The sequence below is a fragment of the Podarcis erhardii genome, assembly GCF_964252035.2.
Source record: "Podarcis erhardii genome assembly, chromosome: 8".
In the NCBI taxonomy this organism is placed as follows: domain Eukaryota; kingdom Metazoa; phylum Chordata; class Lepidosauria; order Squamata; family Lacertidae; genus Podarcis; species Podarcis erhardii.
In genome coordinates this window covers 22,357,038-22,383,613 of record NC_138499.1, presented here as the reverse complement: position 1 = coordinate 22,383,613, position 26,576 = coordinate 22,357,038, and the positions used below count along the sequence as shown (strand labels likewise).

Sequence of the window (26,576 nt, the reverse complement as noted above, 5' to 3'; positions counted from 1 at the left end):
CTCTACTGTTGCTTTGATAAAAAGTTCACAACAGAATCCCAGACACTGTCCTTTGGCAATGTAATATTGTAACGTACCCTTAGGCCATTCTCTAAAGTATTGCTATATTTTGTTCCTCCCCTTGTCCCACTTCATTCAGTTCAATATAGAATGCCTCGGCTAACACCTAGTTCCTTTATTGCTATATTCATGACACTCCTCTCATTATGTCTTTGAACTATGTTTTGTCTTCCAACGAAAGTCAAGTTCTAATCCTTCAAGCTTCTAATCTTTCTTATCATATCTCTTTTGACCAATTCACTATTATACTCTTAATGAGGCACCACTTGTACAGAAACTTCAGAGTGCCTATGCTGGCATCCAGTTCTGCTAGTACAAGGATGTCTGTAGCTGAAACGTTGTCTGCCAGACTGCTTCTTTCCCACTTATTATCAAACTGGGAACTATGGTCCATACACCCTGAAAAGCAAACTGCACAAAAATGGAAAGTGTTTTCCTGCTTCTAGTTTAGCTCTATTTTTGTCCATGTCCTCAATACTAATCACAGCTTGTTCTCTCTAACAAGGAAAAGCTGGGACTTCTTTGAAGGTGAGTGGGTGGCAGTGTCAATCTGTAAGGAGGATAGACTAGAAGGAGTTCTTCAACCACAAGAAAGGAAAGAGACGGAGGCAAATCGCTAATTCTATACACTAACCTCTTAAAGAGACAACAATGTACAGAATATTATTTATGTTTACACTAGTATGGGAACTGGAAGTCACTGGAAGCACAAAGAGGCTTCCCTTTAGGAGCAAGCCTGTGAAATCGCTCCTATGTTTTCCCTTATTCTGTGTCTCCCACATTCTCTAATTTGTGCAAGTTAATTTGATATGAATCAACTGTCTTTATTCTCTTTTGCCATGGAGCTGCCTTCCTCTATAAATAGCATTAAGCTACCTCCTTGGAATCCTTTGTATCACCAAAACTTTCCTGAGCCACTCTAGTTTCATTTTTTCCTGCTACTGAGTTAACTCTTCATCCTGTCTATGCAATTTTTACTTGCCGGATAATTTGGCCTTATTCTGTCATCAAGCAATCTCTACATTTGCTACATTTGTCAACAGAAGTAATTTAATATTTTTATTCCTGTTAACTCCTTGTATACATTTACAATTGGTATTTACAACAGTTCACATTCTGTTCCTACACTGGAAAGGAGTCTATAGTGGTGCATGAAAAAAGGTATATCATTAACTAAGTTAAGAACTGGTTGAAAACCACTCTTAAGTTGTTGATTTAAGAAAACCAAGACAAAATGAAAGAGAAGAACAGAAGAGTAGCCCTGCTGGATCAGGCCCCTGTCCTAATCTAGTCCAGCAACCTTGTCTCACAATGGCCAACCAGATGCTTGTGGGAAGCCATCTTAGCTGTGAGTCCTGGAACATCTGCTCCCTGCCTTGCGGGCCTTTTCCCACCTGACCTGGGAAGACAGGACCCTGACTGACTCCAGCTACAAAAGCCGAGGTTGATGGACAGATTGTCGGGTTGGGGTACTGTTTGAGGGGGGCATGTTGCTGTTGTTTTTGTTGACACTAATTCATTTGTATTTTTTATTTTTAGAACTTGTGAGTTATTTGGCATTTTTGTGTGTTTTATTTATTGTTTGTAATTATGTAATTTTTTTCATGTTGTAATCCACCTTGAGCATGGTTTTAACCATGGAGGTAGACTCCACTGTGGGAACAGGGCCAGGGTGGGAGAGTGCTAGAGTTCTGTCTAGTCCTGTTACATGGGATCAATTCCAATCTGTTACCTCCGAGGATGTGGACAGGCTGCTTGGACAAGTGAAACCGACCACCTGTCTCCTTGATCCTTGCCCATCCTGGCTGATAAAAGCGAGCCGGGAAGGGCTGGGCGATGGGCTCTGCGGGGTGGTGAATGCTTCCCTCTGTGAAGGAGCCTTCCCAGACCTGCTGAAAGAGGCGGTCATTAAACCGCTTCTTAAAAAACATCTTTAGACCCAGCCAATTTGGCCAACTACTGCCCAGTCTCAAATTTACCATTCTTGGGCAAGGTGATTGAGCGGGTGGTTGCCAAACAACTCCAAGCACGCCTAGAGGATGCGGACCATTTGGATCCCTTCCAATTGGGATTCAGGCCTCACCATGGGACTGAAACTGCCTTGGTCGCGCTGGTTGATGATCTCCAGCGGGCTAGGGACAAAGGTGAGAGCTGTTTCCTAGTTCTGCTGGATCTCTCAGCGGCCTTTGACACTATCGACCTTAACATCCTTCTGGACCGTCTTGAGGGGCTGGGAGCTGGGGGCACTGTCATACAGTGGTTCCGCTCCTTTCTCCAGGGCCGTGTCCAGAAAGTGGTGGGGGGGGGATGAGTGTTCAGACCCCTGGGCTCTCACTTGTGAGGTGCCTCAGGGTTCCGTCCTCTCCCCCATGCTTTTTAATATCTATATGAAGCCGCTGGGAGGGATCATCAGGGGGTTTGGGCTGGGTGTTCATCAGTATGCAGATGACACCCAACTCTACCTCTCCTTTAAATCAGAACCAGTGAAGGCGGTGAAGGTCCTGTGTGAGTGCCTGGAGGCTGTTGGAGGATGGATGGCGGCTAACAGATTGAGGTTGAATCCTGACAAGACAGAAGTCCTGTTTTTGGGGGGCAGGGGGTGGGCAGGTGTGGGGGATTCCCTGGTCCTGAATGGGGTAACTGTGCCCCTGAAGGACCAGGTGCGCAGCCTGGGAGTCATTTTGGACTCACAGCTGTCCATGGAGGCACAGGTCAAATCTGTGTCCAGGGCAGCTGTTTACCAGCTCCACCTGGTACGCAGGCTAAGACCCTACCTGCCCGCGGACTGTCTTGCCAGAGTGGTGCATGCTCTAGTTATCTCCCGCTTGGACTACTGCAACGCGCTCTACGTGGGGCTACCTTTGAAGGTGACCCGGAAACTGCAATTAATCCAGAATGCGGCAGCTAGACTGGTGACTGGGAGTGGCCGCTGGGACCACATAACACCGGTTCTGAGAGATCTGCATTGGCTCCCAGTACGTTTCCGAGCACAATTCAAAGTGTTGGTTCTGACCTTTAAAGCCCTAAACGGCCTTGGTCCTGTATACCTGAAGGAGCGTCTCCACCCCCATCGTTCAGCCCGGACACTGAGATCCAGCGCCGAGGGCCTTCTGGCGCTTCCCTCATTGCGAGAAGTAAGGTTACAGGGAACCAGGCAGAGGGCCTTCTCGGTAGTGGCACCTGCCCTGTGGAACACCCTCCCAGCAGATGTCAAAGCAATAAACAACTATTTTACTTTTAAAAGACAGCTGAAGGCAGCCCTCTTTAGGGAAGTTTTTAATGTCTGATGATGTACTGTTTTTAATATTCAGTTGGAAGCCGCCCAGAGTGGCTGGGGAAACCCAGCCAGATGGGCGGGGTATAAATAATAAATTATTATTATTATTATTATTAACTATGGAAAAGCAGAATACAAAGAAAATAACTTATGGATGGAAGCCTGCAAACAGGAGCTGAGCAGAACAGCCCTCTCCCCTCCTACAGTTTCCAGTAAATGGTATTCAGAAGCATGTTGGAGGCAGAACATAGGCACCTTTGATAACCTTTATCTCCATGAACTTGTCAAACCCTCTTCTAAAACCATCCAAATTGGTGGCCATCACTGCCTCTTGTGGGAGCAAATTAAATAGCTTAACTATATGCTGTTTGAGGAAATACCTCCTTTTGTCCAACGTTCAGCTTTACTGGATGTCAATGAGTTCTAGTATTATGTGAGAAACTTTTCTGTCTGCTTTCTCCATGCCATGCATAATTTTATTTAATATCATATCACCTCTTAGGCATCTCAAGGACTCCTATTTTGCAAAAACAGTCAAAGTTTTTAAGAATTTGATTTACAATCAATATACCAATATTTGAGAGCTCCTTTTGAAATAAAGAAAACCCTGAGACACTGTCTCAGTCCCTTCTCAGCTGCCTACCAACTTATCAAAACAAGTTTGACAAGTGAGGTGTCAACAGGGGTAGAGTGGGGACATTTTCTGGCTTAATTCAGCAGAATCCATTTCAGCAGCTTTCCGGGTATGAAGCCATTAAAAAAAATGTTTATAGCTTTGTAACAGATAACACGCTTAAGATTTTTATAGGAGCACTTTAAAAGACTTATGGCCTTGTATTTTTCATCCACAGAGAACAACTGTTGAAGTCAATGGGAAGCCTGGGTACCCTAAAAACATTTAAGACCCCTGTTGTTCTCCATAGCTAACATTTTGTAAACTAATAAAATATGACCTAAGTTTCTTCCTCACTAATGTAAGTATCTGTGCTCGGGGCCTACTGCCTCAAATATCACAAAACCCTACCACTGAAACTGTAGCTGAATTTCCAATCAATGCCTGTACTTGTGGGCACTTTGCTAGAATCAATCAACAAAGATCTGTTCACTAAAAAGGTGAATATTTCCTTTTTCTTTTTACATATGCTTTAGCTATCAACATACCCTTGTCCAAAAATGTTTAAGAACAAGCTATTCCATTCATTGAATGAAGGAGGGTTTTCAAATCTTTTAATTAGAAGGGGGCGGGGAGTCTGATCCGCTTGCAAAGAGCACCATCTATTCACAGAAAGGAGGCAAATAAATATTTTACATGGTAGAATTCAAGAGCTATAGCTACACTGTGAGTATAGGTACAATCACAATCTGTTAAATCCCTCTTCACCCACACTTCAAGCATTTAAGGAGACAAAAATACCTTGCGCATGCACACATCATCATACAACCACAGCTTGAAATGATAATAGCACATCACTAAAAGCAAGGCATTAAAATCAGCATCTTTAATAGAAGCGGAAACACAAGTAAGACTGGTGTCTGTCATACCTGGTGAGGAGAAGGGAATTCCAAAGATTGGGGACCACAACAGAAAAGACTACCTTCTTTGTTGCCGAAAGATGTATACCTGCAGCCACCAGAACAACCAGGAGGGCCTGATCTACAGATCTTATTGAATGGACAGACTAGTACTGTGTGAGAGAAGTGCTGTGAAAGGGGAGAGGAAAGTGAGCACTAAGGAAATCAGTGTAAAGGCTGTACCATATATCCCTGCACCTGTGTTATAAACTCAGATATATAAGCTAGGCGCCAAACGCCACCTTAAACCTAGGTTGTGTCTACCACAACGGAATGTCTATTTGCCAGGGTGCTGGACTAAGATGAGCCTTGGGGTCGCTTCCAACGCTACAATTCTGATCCTATGACCTCAGCTACATTGCTTGGCTTGTAGCTTGCTCTTACAACCATTTACTAGTCCCAGTATGCATGAAGGAAAAACACACACAGTGGAAATAGAATTAATGATGGACTAAGGCAGGGGTTTTTTTTAAACTGGCTCGATGTCAGAAATCTCCACATAGTCACAATTAGATCCACACCAATAGTAAAATGTGCCTGGTGCCCCAGGAATTTCTAACACTGCCCTGCAGTCATACTACTTACTGTATTCTATTATTCAGCATCAGGGTCACTGGCACCATAATGCAGGACAACATCAGAGGTTGTAGCTGGTTTTTTATGCAATCCCTGCCGTACTGCATGGCATGGTCAAAGCTGCCCTGGTGCAGCAGCCTTTTTCTCCAGCTCCTTCCTTCCCAAGTGGCTGATGTCACTTACACTGGTGGGCATCAAAGCTTTTGAGGGCTGTGATTCAAGAGCTAGACTTTTAAGACTGTAACCTATGTTGATGCCTCTAATTACACAATGAATTTCATTAGAACAGGAAATACATAGTTTATATTTAGAAAAAATGTCTCCTGAGAAGCCACCCATGCTCATTTTCCCACTGCTGCAGTGATGGGGTAGCCTCTTAACAGATGTACAGAACATAGTTATATGCAAAGTTTAAAATGTAGCCTATGAATGGGCCAGTTCCTAAAGGTATTGTTTGGATGTTGTTTCTATAGAAATTGATAATATTTACTTTCACATAATGCACTGAGGATTATGATCAAAACATGGGTTTAAGTAGGGTCACACTGTGGAAGTTAAGAAGAGATCCCAGTAAGAGGCTAAAAAAGCTTTCCTTGAATAAAAAGGAGAAGAATTTTAATAATTGCACAGCTGTTGCTAAAAGATGAATTCCACTGAAGGTTTAAAAACAAGCACCATATTAATAGTCTTGCAAACCTAATTAACTAATGCGGCTGCTCCACATGGTCGTAACTGGATCTTCATCAAAAAGCTGAGGCTGCTGAACAGACCCTTGGACTGGGGTATTGTTTGTGGGGTACTGTTGTTGTTGTTGATATTACTTTTTTGTACATTTATTTATAGATCTTAATATGATTTATGTGGCAACTGTTCAGTTTGGCTGTATGCTTTTTATGTGTTTTATTTATTGTTTGACTACTTTTGTTATATTTGTAATTATGTATCTTTTTCATGTTGCAAGCAGCTTTGAGTGTGGTTTTAACTATGGTGGCATACAAATAAAATGATGGATGGATGGATGAGAATAACCTGCACACTTTCCCATACATACAGTATAGGATACAAAAACAGTAAATAGTTAACATAGTGAGTGATATTCAAATAAGTCATACTCTGAAACCAAAATTACTCTGAGTATGATTTAACTGGGCACCACCCACTGTAAAGAAAGGCTAGTGTTAAATCTTAAAAATTATCTCAGAAAAACTGGTCAGCTGGAGTAATAAATCTGTTTGCACAAACATAACTTCCTCTCATACGCTCTGCAGTTAACATTGGATTTAGTTCCCTGCATATATTTATGTTTTATATTTTTTCATCCTCTGTATATTAACAAAAGCACTTTATCAGAGACTAGACATGTAAAGCACTTCCTTAAGTTTAAATGTGGTGAGCTCTGTTCCAAGCACTTCAATTCAAGAAAAACACTGGTCAAACAGATTAAGAAAACAATAACGAAGAAAGTTAATGTTTTTGTTTGTGCCCTGCTGAGGCGGAGGCTAAAATGATCTATGGGAATGCTTCCAGGTCTATGAACATAATTGTATTTTACTTTATGTCCCTCCGGAAAACAGTGGGTTTCTTAAAAACCAGCTCCTGTTTCCTTTAATATGAAGAACAGATATACAGCTTTAGCCAATGGTATGAATAGCAATACTATTTAACACAAGTCTTGCTTCCTATGGATTTTGGAGTTCCCTAAGGCCTTTTATACTGAAGAAGTTTTAATGGATATGATCTTACTGGTGCCAAGCTTTTCTGCATTAAATGTGATCACATTGCATACTTGTTTCTTTACAGTCATAGTAAGTCATGCATCTTTTTTTGGTGAGCATAAGTTCAAAACCGAAATTTATCTATGTTATTCTGTTTTTCTTATAGAAGTATTTTAAATATCGAGACAGGATTTCCCTTTATATAGGAAGAAACAGTACTTCATGTAGTCAGCAGGCCAGGAACATGAACTTCGTGATGTTTGCAAAATAAGGTGGTCAGTATTTATCAGTGTAATTTTAGAGGAAAACTACCATAACCTATTTTGGACGTATGCTACAATAAGACTGCTTGCTTCAACTTAGGTTGCACATTAAAAAGGAATAAAGTAACTGAGGTGAATTGTTTAAAGTAAATTGTTAAGAGATCTTTAGTGCTTCCCTGTTCCCTCAGAGAATAATTATCAGTGTTCACTTGGAAAAGCTAATTACTATTAAACCAGTTTAAATCTGGTATGGATAAAGCCCAAGTGAGTTACCTACCATGTCCACACCAAGTGTGCGAAAACAGATACAACATTCTCATTCCTCCAGGCTGTTCAAAGTCTAAGAAACAATGGACAGCACAACTCGCAGATATACAATGCACCCTTCCTTCTCATATATCTGGTAAACTATGGCTTATGAAAGTGTTGAAAGACAAATGATGCTTTTTGGAGGGGGAAATGAGTTACTTATCACTTAAACCTGAGTCCATGGTCCTACACCAAATACACTGAATTGAAGCCTAATTTTCTATCTAAGAGGGGTGGGGGTCACAGTGAACAGTAACTTGACTTTTAAGGTCATGTAATAATAGTTACTCACATACAGTTAGTCTGAGGGTCTTCTGGCGGTTCCCTCACTGCGAGAAGTGAGGTTGCAAAGAACCAGTAAGATGGCCTTATTGGTAGTGGTGCCCGCCCTCTGGCACATCCTCCCATCAGATGTCAAAGAAATAAACAACTATCTGACTTTTAGAAGACATCTGAAGGCAACCCTGTTTAGGGAAGTTTTTAATGTTTGATGTTTTATCATGTTTTTAATATTCTGTTGGGAGCCGCCCAGATGGGCAGGGTATAAATAATAAAATTATTATTATTATTATTACTACTACTAATACTAATACTACAGCACATAAGCAGCTCACTCAGTGGGGTAGAGCCACAGCTATAACTTTTGGGTAGCAGCATCACCACCACAGGGGCAAGACAGCAGCAAGGTCGGGTATGAACAGTCATATTGACAGAACTAAATGCTTCCACCAGCACATCCATACAGTTCCAACTTCACCAGTGCCTCACCCATCCATGTACACAACAGCAGTACTGCTGCTGGGAGGTTATAACTGCAGCTCTACCCCACTGAGTGAGCAACTCCTCTTTCAACATGTTGTAACCATTTATAACTATTAACCAGACATCATGAACATTTCTAACTTATTGAGAAACACTACTTTTGCCTTGTAATTAGGAGTCTTTCTTCTAACAGTTCTGGACACTTAGTTGCCATCTAACTTTGTATTGGTTTGTGACCCTTTTCTTCAAGCAAGTCGTTTTGTTTTGCATCCTTACATATGTACAGAAAAAGAAGAACTTCATTAATTTCCTAATTATGAGCTTGTCTGTAAGCAGATATAATTATATAGCGTGAAAGACATGTGAGATGAATGACTAGTTTATACTACCTAGTGTAGTATAAATGATTTATTTAGTCAATTAATACTAATGTATTGATTGTTATAGCAACCAATTAAAATTTCACTTTTGTTCAGGAAATATGTGAATTGAGAAATGGCAAACTTGGATTTTACTTTCAGACAGCAACCAGTATGCCCAGATCTAAAATAAACTTAATATTATTCAGTCATACAATTCCTTACATCTGATCTGTGGGTGAACAAAAATCAGAGAGAACTTTCACAATGTGGAAAAACCTTGAATGACCATCTTGACACCACTCCTGTAAGCCAATCCCCCAAATGAAACTGAACTGAAACTGTATGTTAGACAACATACAAACAAGTTACATGAACTGCCATCTCTTTACGTGTAGTCTAAGTAGAGTACAGTGGTACCTCGGGTTACGTACTTAATTCGTTCCGGAGGTCTGTTCTTAACCTGAAACTGTTCTTAACCTGAACCACAACTTTAGCTAATGGGGCCTCCCGCTGCCACTGCACCGTGATTTCTGTTCTCATCCTGAAGCAAAGTTCTTAACCCGAGGTAATATTTCTGGGTTAGCGGAGTGTGTAACCTGAAGCGTATGTAACCTGAGGTACCACTGTAAAAGCAAGCTTTTCCTAGAGCATTGTTGCACATTACAGTGTAGGTCCCTCCTTGTACAAAGAAACTTATGGTGCCGCCACCAAGTTCCCTTTGCTGTAGAGCTCAATAATATTAAGACATATGAATATATCTTCCACTGTCAAATACACATAATCCACTTAAATCAAGTATGCAGTGGAACCTGACAATTTAGGGCCATCATTTGTTTGCACTCCAAGGCAAATTGTTGGCTAGAACACCTAATAAAAATACCAACAAGGCCAATGGAATTTGAAAATCTGGGGTTACTCTAGCTACAAGTTTTATGAAACTGCATGTTTTGGTTATGAACCTAGTTGTGGTGCTAATGGCATCCAAGAAAGGTGACAAATGAAGGGACAAATCATTCAGATATTTAGGCACATGCTGTTGAGCCGGGGCTTCATTCCAATTAACTATAACCATTTTTATGTTGACATCTTATATAGCTGCCTACTAAAAAGTGTTTAAGGAACACATATCACTGGTTGGACCACTGGTAAAGTTCTGCATTCAGAAGGCCCCAGGTCCAGTTCTTGGAATCTCCAGGGCAGGGCAGGAAGAAAAGCCCTTGTCTGAAATCCTGGAGAACTGCTGCCAGCCAGTGCTGAACTAGACGGGCCAAAAGCACTTCCTCTCTTCCTAATATGCGTGGGTGGAACAAAACTAAATTTGGGAAGAAAATGGTTCAGTCGGGCCCCACTTGTTTTAAACCAGCGGGCTTTGAGCATATACAGATTTCCACTGTGAACTTCTTTTCCTCTCTCCCACCAGCCCCACTCCTACGCCCTGACAACAAGACACAAGAACACCCCAACGGGCACGTTGTTTCGTGCGGGCGAGAGGGTCACACACACAAAACAAAGAGGCAGGCAGACTAGCTGGGCCAAGGTCCCAGCCCTCGGCTTAAAGCAAAACCCCGGCGGAAGAAGAAGTCGTCGTCTTCAGCCCTGCTGCTTTAAAACTGGCACGACTGATGCCCGAAGAACAAAAATAAGCAGAATGAAAAAAGGGCTGTTTGGGGGTGGGCGCCTCTCGCTCCCCCCCCCATCCCCAGCGTTAAGGAAGAAAGGGGGGGGGGAGCCAAGAAGGGGAAGAAGAAAACAAAAACAAATCAAGCCTTTTTCCTAAAAAGCAAACGGGGGGGGGAGGGGAGGAGAGATGAAGGCTGCCTGCTTTGTCTCTTCGCGCCCCTTTAATATAAGGCCAACGGGGGCGACAAAGGAAGCAATGGAGCCGGCTGGCTGGCTGGCTTCCTCGCCCCCTTCTCCTTCCTCCCAGAGGCTGGTACCTACCACAGCAGGAGGCGACGAGGAGCAGGAGCTGCGCTGACCTCCAAGCAAGGGACCCTTTTGCGCTCCAGCAAGGGGCCATAACACCGCCACGGGGGGGAGAGCGAGAAGAAAGAGCCGGAGTCGGGAGCCCCCGCGGCCACAATCCCCGCTGCGGGAGGAGGGCCCAAGCGCCGCCGCCGCCGCCTCGCCGGCCCAGACTCCCCGCCGGCCCCCTGGCTGCTCCCTCCCGCGTCGCTCTCTGCTCAGCCCGCCGCTGCTGTGGGAGCCATGGGCGGCTGAGGCGGCGGCTGAGGCGGCTGCTGAGGCGACGACGACGACGACCGCCGGCCTCCGGCCTCCTCTGCTCTCCGGTCTCGGGCAGCGCTCTCCTCCGGCGGGCAGGAGGGGCTCCGCCGGCGCATCTGCGCATTAGAGAGCCGAGCCGCTCTCTCTCGCGCAGGAAAGCGGCTTCCCTGGGCGGGGAGGGAGCGAGGGAGACCCAGCCTCTCGCCCAGACGGAGGAGGAGGAGACTGAGCGGGCTTCGTCCTGGCCGCGCACTGAACCGCCTCACTTTCTCTCGGGGATGCTGGCCGCTCGGTGACCCTTTAAACTCAAGGAGACAAAAGCAGCGGGAGTGGGGGAAGGATGTTTACTCCGAAGTAGCCCAAACACGGGCAGGGATCCTGCCCTGGCTGTTTATTCGGAGGTAAATCCCCATGGGGCGCTGGGGATGTTCCCCTCAGAGAGTTGGAGAGGGAGCACGCGCAGGGCTGCTGCTAGGCGATCCTAAAGTTATTAAAAGCAATGGCCTTCCGCAGTCCCAAGGGGCAGCATGTAAAGACGAGCCCGTGGTGGATCAGGCCCACGTAAGCCCGCTAGCCTGCAGCCATAAGAAGCCACAAGAAGCTCATGGGCAAAAAGCACCCATTTCCCCACTTGCAACTGGTGTTCAGAGGCCCATTGCCTCCGATGCTGAAGGTAGAACATAAGTCATCCTGGCTAGCAGACTTGTCCTCCATCATTTATTTATTTCCATTTTTGACAGAGGAAAGGAAAATATGCAGCTTGAGTATTGAGGGTAGAGATCCTCCTTCTCCAGTGAACTCACAGACTCCAAAGCAATCCTGAGTTAACTCAGATGTCTCACTGAATTTATTTTGATTTACTGCCATGAAAGTCACTTCGCCCCCGAGGCGCACTCTGGAAACAAGCAGATGCCAACAACTGCCATTGAAGCAAATGTGCATATAGAATTGCATTTCTTGTATGTGCACCAGTTCACATCTGATGTACACCAATGATGGAAAACATGCATGCCTCTTATTTTGATTCTGTTTGGCAAGGGACCACATATGATGCTACCTTCTTTTCTTTCCAGGATGCTGGTACATTACAGCACTACAGAGTTAGAGTTGTGTTGTTTTGCCCCAGTGCAATTTTCAAGCCCTTGAATTTTCTGGGAGAGTTTTTTTTCTTCTTTTGGTAACAAATAATTTCTAGTTAATTACTGAAGTGGCTTAGGTAGCGTTCTCACAATGCAACATTATCAGTAGATGTTAATCCTTGTGCACTGTCAATTTGAATAGCAACATTAATACACTGGGATGGGTTAATAACAAGATTTCTGCAAAAAGGAAATATTGGTTGCACCGTCTGGAAACTTAGACACAGCTAGCCATCCATACAGTACTGCTGTCTGAGGCAAAGGAAAAGATGGCTGCCCCACCAATCCGTGTACAGAAGCCAACTGGACTGGCAGTTCCTCTTATTTCAGGACAGGCAACAACAACAATAATAGTAGTGGGATAGTGTCCACCACACCAGAAAGCAGCAGGCTAGTTATGGGAGTGCAAGACAGACCACATGGCATGTACAGCTCTGTCCTCCAACAGATGTGGCACAACCAGGGGATTAGAAAGTTGTTGCTGCTGGCCTCAGCGACTGTCACCTGACTGTCACCAGGGCTGGCCCTGCTAAATTATATTGAGATGCTCATATCCTATATTTCAGGATCTCTCTTCGCTGAAATGCTCTGCTTAATTCCTCTGCTTTTCTGGTCTTTGATTTACCCGTATCTCTCCATATTTTTTATTATGTGCATCAGCTTCTTTGTTGTATTCACTTTCATTGTTTTGCCTTTAAATTACTCCTTTCTTTCAGTCCGTTGTATTTTTCTCCTCTTTCATTTTGATTGTGTTCATCTTCAACTGTTTAAACCTAAAACCACCCCTTTATTCCCCAGTGCCTTTACTTCTTTGCCATACTATAGCTTTGGAATTCATTGCCACATATTCATGTATTCCTCTTTCTTTCTGCGCTTAAACAGCAGCTATTCTCCAGAGCTTTATGTTCTGATCTTTGCAATCCCTTTATCCTATGTCTCAGCCATTCCCCTTCATTCTTTTACTTTTGGAGTATAAGCCTGGGAACAAAGTTTTTACCTTTAGAAACTGGATGCTCTAGGTACGTTATAAATATTACTATGATTCTCTAAGCACTGGATTCTGGAAGAACACTTCATTTCTGTAGTGACAAAATATGTGCAGTAGATAGCAATCCTGTTTTTTGTAGCGAGGGGGGGGGATTGTGATGGAAAGGGGCTCTTAACCTTTTGAATCCCTCCTGTTCAGTCCTTTGAATTATTTAGTGCTATGTAGGATGATTATGTACACACATGCTGACATTCCTGAGGTCTACACTTGCAGCATTTTAATAAAATACTTTAGAAAACGCATATTCCTCCCCCCCCCCATGACCCAAGTTGGCTACCTGCCTGTCAGCTACTACTAAATAAAGCCAAAGTTGCGGTTAGATGCCAAGTTTCCCATCTGTATCTGAATGTCTCCTCTTATAAACCTGCAGTAATTATTGTATGAGCATCAGCATGTATGAGTAAAAGCTAATTTGTTATCCTGATAATGTTCAAATTAGCTGACACAACTTTTTATCCAAAGCAAGTGACATAGGTGCTGTATGGTGTAGAGTTGACACTTATTGAGTGGGGAAACTTATGATTCTGGTAGAGCCAGCCAGATTATCCTGTTCTTCTTCAAATTGTGGTTGCATCAGTTATAACCTTGATGAGACACTTAAGCTGGACTTTAATGTTTTTAGGTGGGATATGAAAATACTATAGGACCTTGATTCTCAAACGATGTGATTAACCTATCTATCCAACACTATCCATTTCCATTTGTTTTTTAAAACTATTAAAACAGGTCTTGCACAAGAATTATATTTATATTCTTAAGCTTTAACAAAAATGATAAAGAGGCCTTGCACAAACCTTCTGTAAGAATAATTAGAATAAATAAGCTAGGTTGAAGGGTCAGTCTGCAGGATGCCCTGAGCCTATTCCAATTCTTGAGTTCCTGTATCTGTGGGGGTATGAGAGGAAACTTAACAAACCAGTCCCTTGTCTAAACAATTGTTGTGGCTGGCTACTTAATCACCATGATTAGCACAACCAAATCAGTTGTTCTGTGCCATAGGATGAATGGGTGCCCCCCCAACCTAGCTGTTAGGTAGAAGAACATTAGGAGGGTGGTTTGTGAGTGAGTTGGAAGCATGCAGAAAGCAGGCTGGAAGCTGAGACACGGAGATATGCTTGCTCTGTGCTGGATCCAAACTCGTAATGAATTAAGAAGCAAGTTTGTTGGGCTGTTAATGCTGTGAGTCCCTCCATCTCAGATTGTATATACAGTATGTGTAAATAAAACCAAATATCCTAAATACACCACTGTCAGGGACTGGGCAGAGGAGGAATGGTGGAGACCGCCTCCACATCCTGACCCTCCCAGGGAGGAGGAAGATAGTATAGATTTACAACAGGGGTTTGCAGGAGGTCACAGCTCAGAGGCAGATGAGGGGAAAAGTTGGGAAACAATGAGAAAGGAGGAGCAGGCAGAACCAGAGTAGCAGCTGGCTGACACATTGTCATTAGAAAGCATTCTACATCCTCCATCTCCCAGAACCCAGTGAGCCTTAAAAGTAGGAGAGCAAAGAGCACAAAAACAGGGCACGTAGCAACACCCGTAGAAGAGACAAATGAGGAAGTGGGAAAAGCAGGGGGTGGAGATTCACTTGGGACAACACCATTCTCCAAGAGGGTGGGTTCTATAGTCCTTCTCTGTAAAGATTGAAATAAAAAAGGACAGTAAGAAACTTTTCCTTGTCTTTATACTTCCCTGGGCAACCAGCCACTGACAGCATCCTGACAACCACAGTCTCTGCTGACCTTTATTCCAAGGAAATCAAATCCTGGCCTGGAACCTCTGCCTAAGGTATACAGTGGTACCTCGGGTTACAGACGCTTCAGGTTACAGACTCCGCTAACCCAGAAATAGTACCTCGGGTTAAGAACTTTGCTTCAGGACGAAAACAAAAATTGCGCCGCCGCGGCAGCGGGAAATCCCATTAGCTAAAGTGGTGCTTCAGGTTAAGAACAGATCTCCAGAACGAATTAAGTTCTTAACCCAAGGTACCACCGTATGCTAAAATTAATGCCTTAATGCCTAAAGTATGTACTACAATTGCAATTTCCCAGGTAATCCCTCACAAGTACCATGTGGAAATCTTGAGAGGACAACTCCTCCTAATCGGGTTGTTGAAATCTGAGCATGTGCTCAGCATGTAGCAATTAGTAGAAGTACTGTAGTAGTTTTGTGAAATGGAAACACAATGCGGAGTCTGTGCTCATCTGAGGAGGAAATGGGACTAGGGGTGTGGCATTAGAGGCTACCAAAGAAAATGGTGCAACACATATTACGCACTTCCTACCCCAAATGTGCTAACGAGCTTCCACACCAGCAGTGACTGTAAGGGGTTGTTTTTACTTATCAGATTTCTGTGGCAAGAGGGAAATGTATATTACATGTAAACAAAGAAAGAAAGAAACAACAAGACAGGCTGACATTTTGATGACAACAATATTGTGTGGGTGCTTCTAATATTGTGTGGGTACATGATCAACACTCCTGCTTGGGAGCAGCCACAAATATCCTTGTGTAACCCTATCTGCATAAGGACTGTTCTTCCACAAGCAGCTCCCACACAGCAAGATTCAGATGAAATAACCATGACAGCGGAGGCAGGTTTATGGATCCTGATCATAGAACCAGCACTTCGATGGGAAAATAACAATTCAATGGAAAAGGTCATGTGATCAGTCCCTGCTGACATGGTTGGATCATAAACATTACACTAGCCACACAGGACAGGAGCCATTTATGGAAAAGTAGTTCCTGTGTGAGGGGATTATTTCTGGGGGTTTTCCCATTCTGCGGAGGAATACATTTCTGCTTAAAAGAGCCCCATGATACAGGAGCCTTGTGACCTGTCTGACTCTGACCTTCTGCATTTGTATCTGTATAATATTTGCACATGTGGATCAATCCTCACCATGCAATCCTGTGAATGCTTACTCAGAAGTAAGTCATATTGAATTCAGTTGGGTTTCCTCCCAGATAAGTAGGTATGGGACTTCAGCAGTAGTCAGCAATTATTATTTAGATTATTACCCTAACCTAACATTTTGTTGTTGTTTAGTCATTTAGTTGTGTCCGACTCTTTGTGACCCCATGGACCAGAGCACACCAGGCACTCCTGTCTTCTACTGCCTCCCACAGTTTGATCAGACTCATGTTGGTAGCTTTGAGAACACTGTCCAACCATCTCGTCCTCTGTCGTCCCCTTCTCCTAGTGCCCTCAATCTTTCCCAGCATCAGGGTCTTTTCCAGGGAGTCTTCTCTTCTCATGCGGTGGCCAAAGTATTGGAGCCTCAGCTTTATGATCTGTCCTTCCAGTGAGCACTCATGGTTGATTTCCTTCAGAATGGATAGGTTTGATCTTCTTGCAGTCCATGGGACTCTCAAGAAACTCCTCCAGCACCTAACATAACTAAGGCCAAATAGTACCTTTATTTCACTCTGTGGGGAGATAAAAATACATTAAGTTCTTCTTGCGTAAGACACTTGAAAAAATATCTGGGAAAAATAATTATTATTGTGTGCAGTTTATTTATTACACACTAGATTATGTTTCCTGGGTGTGTCATTGTTTCACTTACAAATGAACTAGATAGCACACGCCCTCCAAATAAAGCAATTTTTATGCTTATTTAATTTTTTAAAAAAATCTGGCTGGGAACTCTTTTTTTTTTTTTTTGTAACTGTAAATCTTTTTCTGCAATGCTCTGTTGGCTTTAATAAGTACAATAGTAGCCACTGCTGGGTTTTACTTACTGTGGCTGAATGTTAAGCAGCAATGGAAAATGTTAAGTTGTGAGATAACTGACTAGTTTCCTAAGCACTTTTTAACAGGAGGGGGAATTAACAATGCTTCTCACCTCTTCCTTTCACACTCCAATAGAAAAAATGCAAATTTACTATTAACCTAGTCACACAGCAGCCTCACATTTCGTTTACTCCATTTCACAATTCACACAGAAGCTCAGGCCAGACCAGCGATAGACACACAGGCAGAATTCTCTTTACCAAGGATTCTATTCATAAAATCTTTAAATTGATTCCAGGCTACAAAGATAGAAAGCATGCAGTATTTGAAGAGAGATAAAAAAAAAACCCAAGCTGAGGAATTAGGAAAGCATATTCATACCTGTTTACATCTCCCCATTTGTCACGACGGACCCAAAACAAGTGCATCAAGGGTGACAGGATTTGAATTGGACCAAAATCCAATTCATACAGTGTATAGGTGTGTTGGATGGTGGGGTGCAGGGATATGCGCTGGACTCATGAATGCTACCAGTCTCCCTGCCTTGCAGAAGAAACCACTCTGAAGCCTGTCTGGAGGTTCTCTATGATGGTGCATGTATACATAATGGGGGGTTTCAAAGTTTTACTCAAGAGTAGACCCACTGAAATTATCAAACATGACTAGGTTAGGGTCATTAATTTAAATAAGTCTATTCTGAGTAATACTTAGCTGAGTACTACCCAGTGTGTTTTTCAATTGAATAATCATTGCAGCCCTGATTGGTTGGAAGGGGGAATAGTTGAAGGTTAGCCGTATAGTTATTCTACACAGACATTGACACTCTCCCTCCCTTTGTCAAGAAAAATGTATTGTGTTAGTGTTGACTAACCACAGAGACCATGCGTTAGTACTGGGAACTGTTCAACAAACTAAAGCTGTACTTTCCAGCAGAACACTGAGTCCTGCTTTGCAACGTAACAACAGGTAGCACATAACCGTTCCTTTGACAACATGGGTGAAATGATAGATATGCCAATTTAATTGCTTGGGCGTATCTTCAAAGTTGTACGTTGCTTGCTGATCCTGCAGTTCCATTCTGAGACATGAAGAACTGCAGATGGATTTAATCAGGAACGATTGCATTAGCTGGCAAAAATAAGAGAGGGGTGGTTCATACTGAGCAACAAGGGCTATGGAGACTTGGATTTTTCCACCAACCTGAGGAGGTAAGCACTTAACGATAACCTGTTTGATAACTAAGGGTCAAAAATTAATTGAAAATTAAGAATTGTATTTATTGAAACTGTTATCCCAAACTAAACCATCACGTACATTTTCATCTGACCTTTGTTTTAGAATCTCAGAGTGGCAGATACAGTATGTGCCCCCTCCTCCTTTTTATCCTCACAATCCTATAAGGTTGGTCAGGCTAGCCTTCCTCACAGGATTATTGTGAGGATGAAGTGGGGGATGGTAACTGGCCTAAGATCAACACCAGCAAGCTTAATGGCTGAGTAAGGGCCAGATGAACTGCATCCAAGAGTATTAAAAGAACTGGCAGATGAGATCTCAGAACCACTGGCAGTCATCTTTGAGAATTCCTGGAGAACAGGCGAAGTCCTGGCAGACTGGAGGAGGGCAAATGTTGTCCCTATTTTCAAAAAGGGGAAAAGAGAGGACCCAAATAATTACCGCCCAGTCAGTCTGACATCAATACCAGGGAAGATTCTGGAGCAGATCATTAAGCAAACAGTCTGTGAGCACCTAGAAAGGAATACTGTGATCACCAATAGTCAGCATGGATTTCTGAAAAATAAGTCATGTCAGACTAACCTGATCTCGTTTTTTGACAGAATTACAACCCTGGTAGATGAAGGGAACGCAGTGGATGTAGCCTACCTTGATTTCAGCAAGGCATTTGACAAGGTGCCCCATGATATTCTTGTAAAGAAGCTGGTAAAATGCGGAGTTGACTATGCTACCACTCAGTGGATTTGTAACTGGCTGACTGACTGAACCCAAAGGGTGCTCATCAATGGTTCCTCTTCATCCTGGAGAAGAGTGACTAGTGGGGTGCCACAGGGTTCTGTCTTGGGCCCGGTCTTATTCAACATCTTTATCAACGACTTGGATGATGGACTCAAGGGCATCCTGATCAAATTTGCAGATGACACCAAACTGGGAGGGGTGGCTAACACCCCAGAGGACAGGATCACACTTCAAAACGACCTTGACAGATTAGAGAACTGGGCCAAAACAAACAAGATGAATTTTAACAGGGAGAAATGTAAAGTATTGCACTTGGGCAAAAAATAATAATATGAGAGGCACAAATACAAGATGGGTGACACCTGGCTTGAGAGCAGTACATGTGAAAAGGATCTAGGAGTCCTGGTTGACCACAAACTTGACATGAGCCAACAGTGTGACGCGGCAGCTAAAAAAGCCAATGCAATTCTGGGCTGCATCAATAGGAGTATAGCATCTAGATCAAGGGAAGTAATAGTGCCACTGTATTCTGCTCTGGTCAGACCTCACCTGGAGTACTGTGTCCAGTTCTGGGCACCACAGTTCAAGAAGGACACTGACAAACTGGAACGTGTCCAGAGGAGGGCAACCAAAATGGTCAAAGGCCTGGAAACGATGCCTTATGAGGAACAGCTAAGGGAGCTGAGCATGTTTAGCCTGGAGAAGAGGAGGTTAAGGGGTGATATGATAGCCATGTTCAAATATATAAAAGGATGTCACATAGAGGAGGGAGAAAGGCTGTTTTCTGCTGCTCCAGAGAAGCGGACACGGAGCAATGGTTCCAAACTACAAGAAAGAAGATTCCACCTAAACATTAGGAAGAACTTCCTGACAGTAAGAGCTGTTTGACAGTGGAATTTGCTGCCAAGGAGTGTGGTGGAGTCTCCTTCTTTGGAGGTCTTTAAGCAGAGGCTTGACAACCATATGTCAGGAGTGCTCTGATGGTGCTTCCTGCTTGGCAGGGGGTTGGACTCGATGGCCCTTGTGGTCTCTTCCAACTCTATGATTCTAAGGATTTGAACCCACGTCTCCCTGTTCAGAGTGCAAACCTCTTTACGCAGTCCATTGAAGACATTGAGCTTAGCAACACTAAGAAGCTCTTGATGCTAGTTCTATACATTATTTTTTACTCTACTGCTGTTAATGACTTCAAAGATTTATTGAACGCTGAGAGGTTTAATAAATAAATCAATAAAGAACTGCAATAAAATGGCCTATATTGTGTATAGCATCACATAAAGCAAAATCCCAAGAACACTTGGAAATAACTCCCATTGCGTTAAATAGACTCCCTAGCTACGGAGTCTAGGATTGTAGCCTTAAAGGACCATTGCTAATATTTTTGAAAAGCTTAAACGTAAAATGGTAGGCTTTAATAAAATGTAATAAGTTAAAGTTAATTTCAGAGTACAGGGGATTGAATACCACCACAAACCCCTCCAGCTTGATGAAAAAAAGGCACATTTTGAACACTTGTGTCAGGGAACAGCTTATATTCTGCTGCAAATCTCCCACCCCAATTAATCATTAACGCTCTCATCCAATAACTTGTTAGGCTAGCAGGAAGGGTAGAAAGAGGAAATATTGACTGAAAAAGCTTCAGTTTGACAGCATAGGTTATCATGGTAGCAATGAAGCTCACTGGGTCACCTGCTCATTTTTGTGCAAATGGCAGGAACAATCACAGGCATGGGTTCTCATTGGTGGATCTGGTGATTCAGCTTGGGGGCGGGGTTACCACTCTGATGCCCATGGGCAGTACTGTGTCCACCAGTACAGTTGTACCTTGGGTTAAGTACTTAATTAGTTCCGGAGGTCCGTTCTTAACCTGAAACTGTTCTTAACCTGAAGCACCACTTTAGCTAATGGGACCTCCCGCTGCTGCTGCGCCGCCGGAGCACGATTTCTGTTCTCATCCTGAAGCAAAGTTCTTAACCTGAAGCACTATTTCTGGGTTAGTGGAGTCTGTAACCTGTAGCGTATGTAACACGAGGTACCACTGTTATCTCTTTGGGCTTCCACAAAAAGTCTCAGTAAATATCCCTTCAAAATTCCACAGTGCATGACTGTTTGCTCTCCTGCTCAGTTCCCATTCTACCTACATTGAACAGATCCCCTTAAAGATGCCCAATATATAACACAGAGGTGGGCAGATTTCAGTCCTATATGATTTGCTTTATTTTTTTACATGGAATGTTGAAATCTGCTTACTGGAGCCAGGTGGACAGTAATAGAAAGGGCAGTGTCAGCTGTAAAAGTGTGCCTTGGGGGTTGGAGCCAATTACCTACTACATTTATAAACCATACATCAGCATAATCTGAAAATCTGGAGTACAAATCTGAAGTTACTGCAAGTCAGGGATTCTAACACCAAACTCTAAAACTGTCCAGTAGAATGACACAAAGATGTGGTCAAAGATAACAAATTTATACTCTCTATTTTACAGATGAACAACACTGGGGTTGAGAGTTAAGCAATTAGGAGAAAGGCAGAAATGGTACAGCATTAAACAAAAGCCAACCCTTGCGTTTTAATTCATTATCAGTAAACTATTAGATTCAGAAACCATTGAAACACTGCTGGAAATCCCACTACATCCCATTCTACATTCTGCCCACCCCAATATAAGTAAACCCTCCAAATGTCCCTATTTCCCAGGGATGTCCCTGATTTAGAGAAGCTGTCCCAGTTTCTGATTTGATCCTGGAATGACCCACATTTTCTTAGGATGTCCCTATTTCCTTTGAAGCAATATTGGAGGGTATGGTATGATGTCCCTATTTTCATTGGAGAATTGTTGGAGGGTATGGAGTTACCTGATCCCTGAGCCATCTGAAGGCAATCCTGTATAGGGAAGGGTTTTTAAAAAAATGTAAGGTAAGAAGGATGTGTGGGGTATAAATAGTAAAATTGTCATTATGGAATGGGATGTCCCTATTTTTATTAGAGAAATGTTGGAGTGTATGTATAAGGCACTTGGTATTCTGAATTTGTTAAATAAAATAATGGAGGGATATTATTAATGGAGGTGACCGCTCCATTTGGAACTGATGAAGCAAGAGAAAAATTAAACTCTATGAAAAGCGGATTATGCACAAGAGGTAATGTTCAAAGCTTTCTTATGCTCACACTATATTGGTATTTAAGCCCTGTCCTTGTGCCCTCCAAAATAAAAGGGTCATTTTTATTTGGTGCTTAATTAACAATTCCGGTGATGACAGAATCATCTCATAAGCCATTTTCTTGGAAAACTATTCTTTGAGCTTTCATTATATGTATGAAACATTTGCAATATTTAGTACATATTTAAGACTAACAATAGATTTGTAGCCAGAAGCCTCTGTAGCATGTAACCAGTGCATAGGTTTGGTTCTGTACAGTTATTTTTAACCACCAATAACTCATTTTGTTTAGTCGTATTAGAACATGGGAGGACAGGAACTCGTTGTGCAATGTTGAAGAATACCCCTGACATCCGTAATGTGCAGCACGTGAAATACAGCCATTGTGCTTCTTCGAGTAGCCTGAATTTTCAGCTGACTCCGGTTGTGGGTCTGTACAGTTTTGTTGTTGTTGTTGTTAAGTCGTTTAGTTGTGTCTGACTCTTTGTGACCCCATGGACCAGAGCACGCCAGGCACTTCTGTCTTCCACTGCCTCCTGCAGTTTGGTCAGAGTCATGTTTGTAGCTTCGAGAACACTGTCCAGCCATCTCGTCCTCTGCCGTCTCCTTCTCCTTGTGCCCTCAATCTTTCCCAACATCAGGGTCTTTTCCAGGGAGTCTTCTCTTCTCATGAGGTGGCCAAAGTATTGGAGTCTCAGCTTCAGGATCTGTCCTTCCAGTGAGTACTCAGGGCTGATTTCCTTAAGAATGGATGCGTTTGATCTTCTTGCAGTCCATGGGACTCTCAAGAGTCTCCTCTAGCACCATAATTCAAAAGCATCAATTCTTCGGGTCTGTACAGTAGCCAGTTAAAATGACCAGAAACTCTCTACAATCTAATGCCTTGAGGGTAAGGGCTACTGAACACAGTGAGAACGATTCTCAAGGAAATATGCATAGGGTTATGCTGTAAGCATTTTTGAGAATTGCCTGAAATACAAAATGTCTCTCCCCCCCCCCAATAAGAACTTCTCCCTGACGCAAACATGATTTAGGTATTTGGCCTTGAGATTGCAGAGTAAAATACTCATTTTCAGCTAATGCCCTTTGAGCTTAAAAAAACCCCTCTCCATTTTTATGTCAATATTGTTTTAACTTTTCATGATATACCATTTGAATACAGTGGTACCTCAGGATAAGTACTTAATTCGTTCCGGAGGTCCGTTCTTAACCTGAAACTGTTCTTAACCTGAAGCACCACTTTAGCTAATGGGGCCTCCTGCTGCCGCCGGAGCACAATTTCTGTTCTCACCCTGAAGCAAAGTTCTTAACCTGAAGCACTATTTCTGGGTTAGCGGAGTCTGTAACCTGAAGCGTATGTAACCCGAGCTACCACTGTACACTGGTGGTGTTGGGCTAGGCCAGCATTGCCCAACCTGGTGCCTCCAGATATTTTGGACCACAGCTCCTATGACCATACTGGCCAGGGCTGATGGGAGTTGTAGTTCAAAACATCTGGCAGGCACCAGGTTGGAGAAGTCAGGGCTACGTAGACCGACCTTATTCAAAAACTTCTTTTTGGACACCTTCTCTCTGAGTGGTCTCGGCTAATACAGAATGGCAGTTCATCAACCTTCATCTGGATTACCAAAGTACATTGGATACTTAAAATGATATAACATTATAATGGGGTGTGTGCTGAACTGTTTTAGACACAAATTAGGAATGGGACTTCACAAATTACTGGAAGTTAATGCAATTTGTTTAAATCCAAGCAGCAAGGTGTTCTAAAGATACATTTCTGACTTCTTTTATTTCTGAAGACCCATGAAATCATAAGATCCAGTCAAGGGCTGGAGGCAATAAGAAGAAATCCCTTGGCTTGGCTGCCTAAGAATTACCGTATTTTTTGCACCATAACACTCACTTTTTTCCTCCTAGAAAGTAAGGGGAAATGTCTGTGCGTGTTATGGAGGGAATGCCTACGGGTGGCATGCCTACGGATTTTCCTCCTCTAAAAACTACGTGCGTGTTATGGTCGGGTGCGTGTTATAGAGCGAAAAATACGGTACATTCTTCTGAGAGACCAGTAGAGGAGTGCATGTATATTAACAGGAAGGGTGTAAAGAAGTAGATGAGGTATGGGATTTTCCTTACTTAATTTCACCGCGGCCAGCATTTCAGGAAGTAAGTGTTTCTTCCCGCTGCTCAGGGCTAATTTCTCAATCCTGCAACCCTTTCAAATTTGGCCAGGGTATGAGTTTTGCCCTCTAGTCGAATGAAAAACCAGGGGAAACTACCCTGACCAGTAGTTAGATCTATTCACAATTATATTAAAGAGCCTGCATTTGTAGGGCTTCACTCCTTTCTGTTTTAACTGTATTTACTTCTAAACTTCCGAGAAGGAAAACAAAAGAAATTCCACTAGTATCAGCCTGTATTTGAAATCAATAGGTTCACCTTCTGGGCTGCATCTCACTTTCTTCAAAAAAAAAAAGGACAGACCACAATTATTCTAGACAATAGGGTTTGAGGTTTGGAAGCTACATACAGATAAGCAAATACTTTCCCCCCCTAACTGCATCATGTGAAATGTATGTCCCTGAGCAACAAGCGGCAATCTTCACTTCCCTTCTCCTAATACTGATTTTAGACAGAAAACATACATTGTCATTAGGCCTATTCATTCCTGTCCCTTTGAACAAATTTCCAGCTCAGCATCTGTTGATTGTTCCCTCATCAATCAGCATTTCTAATGCCTATATGCACACATTTGTATTCTTTTCTTATGGTTGGATGGGTAAGGGGGCGGGGAGTCCAATTGTAATTTTGGGGTACTGTTAAAAGGATGAGCATGTATACGTCAGTCATGAGTTTAATTGTGTGGAAATCTTCTGTAAGTCCTCATAAAAAGAAGGTAAAAGATGCCAATTCAGATTGTATCAGGTGGGGGGTAAAATTCAGCATGTTGGAAAGTAGGGCTAGTCACACACTGCGGTACCCAGATGTTGCTGGCTACAACTTTCATAATCCCTTACCATTGGCTGTGCATAACCACGTGGATGGGATTTGGAGTCAACCACACTGGTGCCACTTCGGCAGTCCCAGTGCTCACTTCTAGGTACACTGAAGGTTAAATGACCAAAAGAGCACTGCTGTGGTCATTTTATTTCTCTATCAAAATAGCTATAAAGAAGAGTTATCAGCCTAGGACAGACAATCCTCTTCTATTCCAACAGCAAAGCCCTAGTCAGAACAGCAAATGGTCAGGCCTGATGGGAACTGGAGTCCAACAACATCTGTAGAGCACCATATTGAGCACTACCCGACAGGAGCTCTCATTGATACATTTGCAGGGCATGCATGTTGTTGTTGTATAGTCGTTTAGTCGTGTGCGACCCTTCGTGACCCCATGGACCAGAGCACGCCAGGCACTCCTATCTTCCGCTGCCTCCCGCAGTTTGGTCAGACTCTTTCTGGTTGCTTCGAGAACACTATCCAACCATCTTGTCCTCTGCCGTGCCCTTCTCCTTGTGCCCTCCATCTTTCCCAACATCAGGGTCTTTTCCAGGGAGTCTTCTCTTCTCATGAGGTGGCCAAAGTACTGGAGTCTCAGCTTCAGGATCTGTCCTTCCAGTGAGCACTCAGGGCTGATTTCCTTAAGAATGAATAGGTTTGATCTTCTTGCAGTCCATGGGACTCTCAAGGGTCTCCTCCAGCACCATAATTCAAAAGCATCAATTCTTCGGCGATCAGCCTTCTTTATGGTCCAGCTCTCACTTCCATACATCACTACTGGGAAAACCATAGCTTTGACTATACGGACCTTTGTCGGCAACAGGGCATGCATAGTACATTTCATTATTCACGGCAAAAGTATTTCACTTGTAGAGTGGCTACATTTCAGTACTCCTGAAGAAGAACCACATATGCAAGGGTATCATCTGGGACCCTTGGATTTTTTTGCACTGGGCCCCAGACAGATATTTTGCCCTCTCCTCCCCCCTTTTTAAATCTTACTTTTTTAAAAAAAATCCTTGGAGGTCTGCTGTGCACACTATGAAGCACACCACTCACCATCATAATTTGCACATAAACATATAAATTAGCATAAGAAATTGTGTGTGTGTGTGTGTGTGTGTGTGTGTGTGTGATGGGGACATGTTGGCCAAAACATTAAGTTACATGTGCTTAATCCTTCCACTGTTAGATACTGACCCTCTTTACTGCCCAAGTATGGTGTAAAACTCTCACAGTCTGTTTCAACTAGTTTGAAAATACTTAACCACTCCACATACCGGCACGGCAGAAATCCTCTACCCAGTTATGCATGCATATAAATCCTAAAGAGTTATCTAAGTAGTCAGGGTATGAAAATAATTCTTCCCAAAAATATGTAAGATGCAGGTGTCA

At 43.0% G+C, this 26,576-nt stretch overlaps 1 protein-coding gene and 1 long non-coding RNA gene across 2 annotated transcripts in view; both read right to left on the bottom strand.

Annotated features, from left to right (window-relative positions):
* LRP12 (LDL receptor related protein 12) overlaps nt 1-11,337 on the bottom strand; it is a 41,153-nt gene extending 29,816 nt beyond the window's left edge. Inside the window, 3 exon segments of the mRNA XM_081874104.1 lie at nt 10,838-11,101; nt 11,104-11,167; nt 11,169-11,337. Of these exon segments, the coding sequence (XP_081730230.1) occupies nt 10,838-11,101; nt 11,104-11,167; nt 11,169-11,246 (406 nt within the window). The 5' untranslated portion in view covers nt 11,247-11,337.
* Nucleotides 11,338-17,749: 6,412 nt separating this feature from the next.
* Nucleotides 17,750-25,247, bottom strand: LOC309349191. Its single transcript, XR_014159813.1, has 2 exons — nt 25,202-25,247; nt 17,750-18,179 (listed from the first exon to the last, which is right to left on the bottom strand). It is a non-coding gene; the product is annotated as an uncharacterized lncRNA (long non-coding RNA).
* Nucleotides 25,248-26,576: the final 1,329 nt, after the last annotated feature.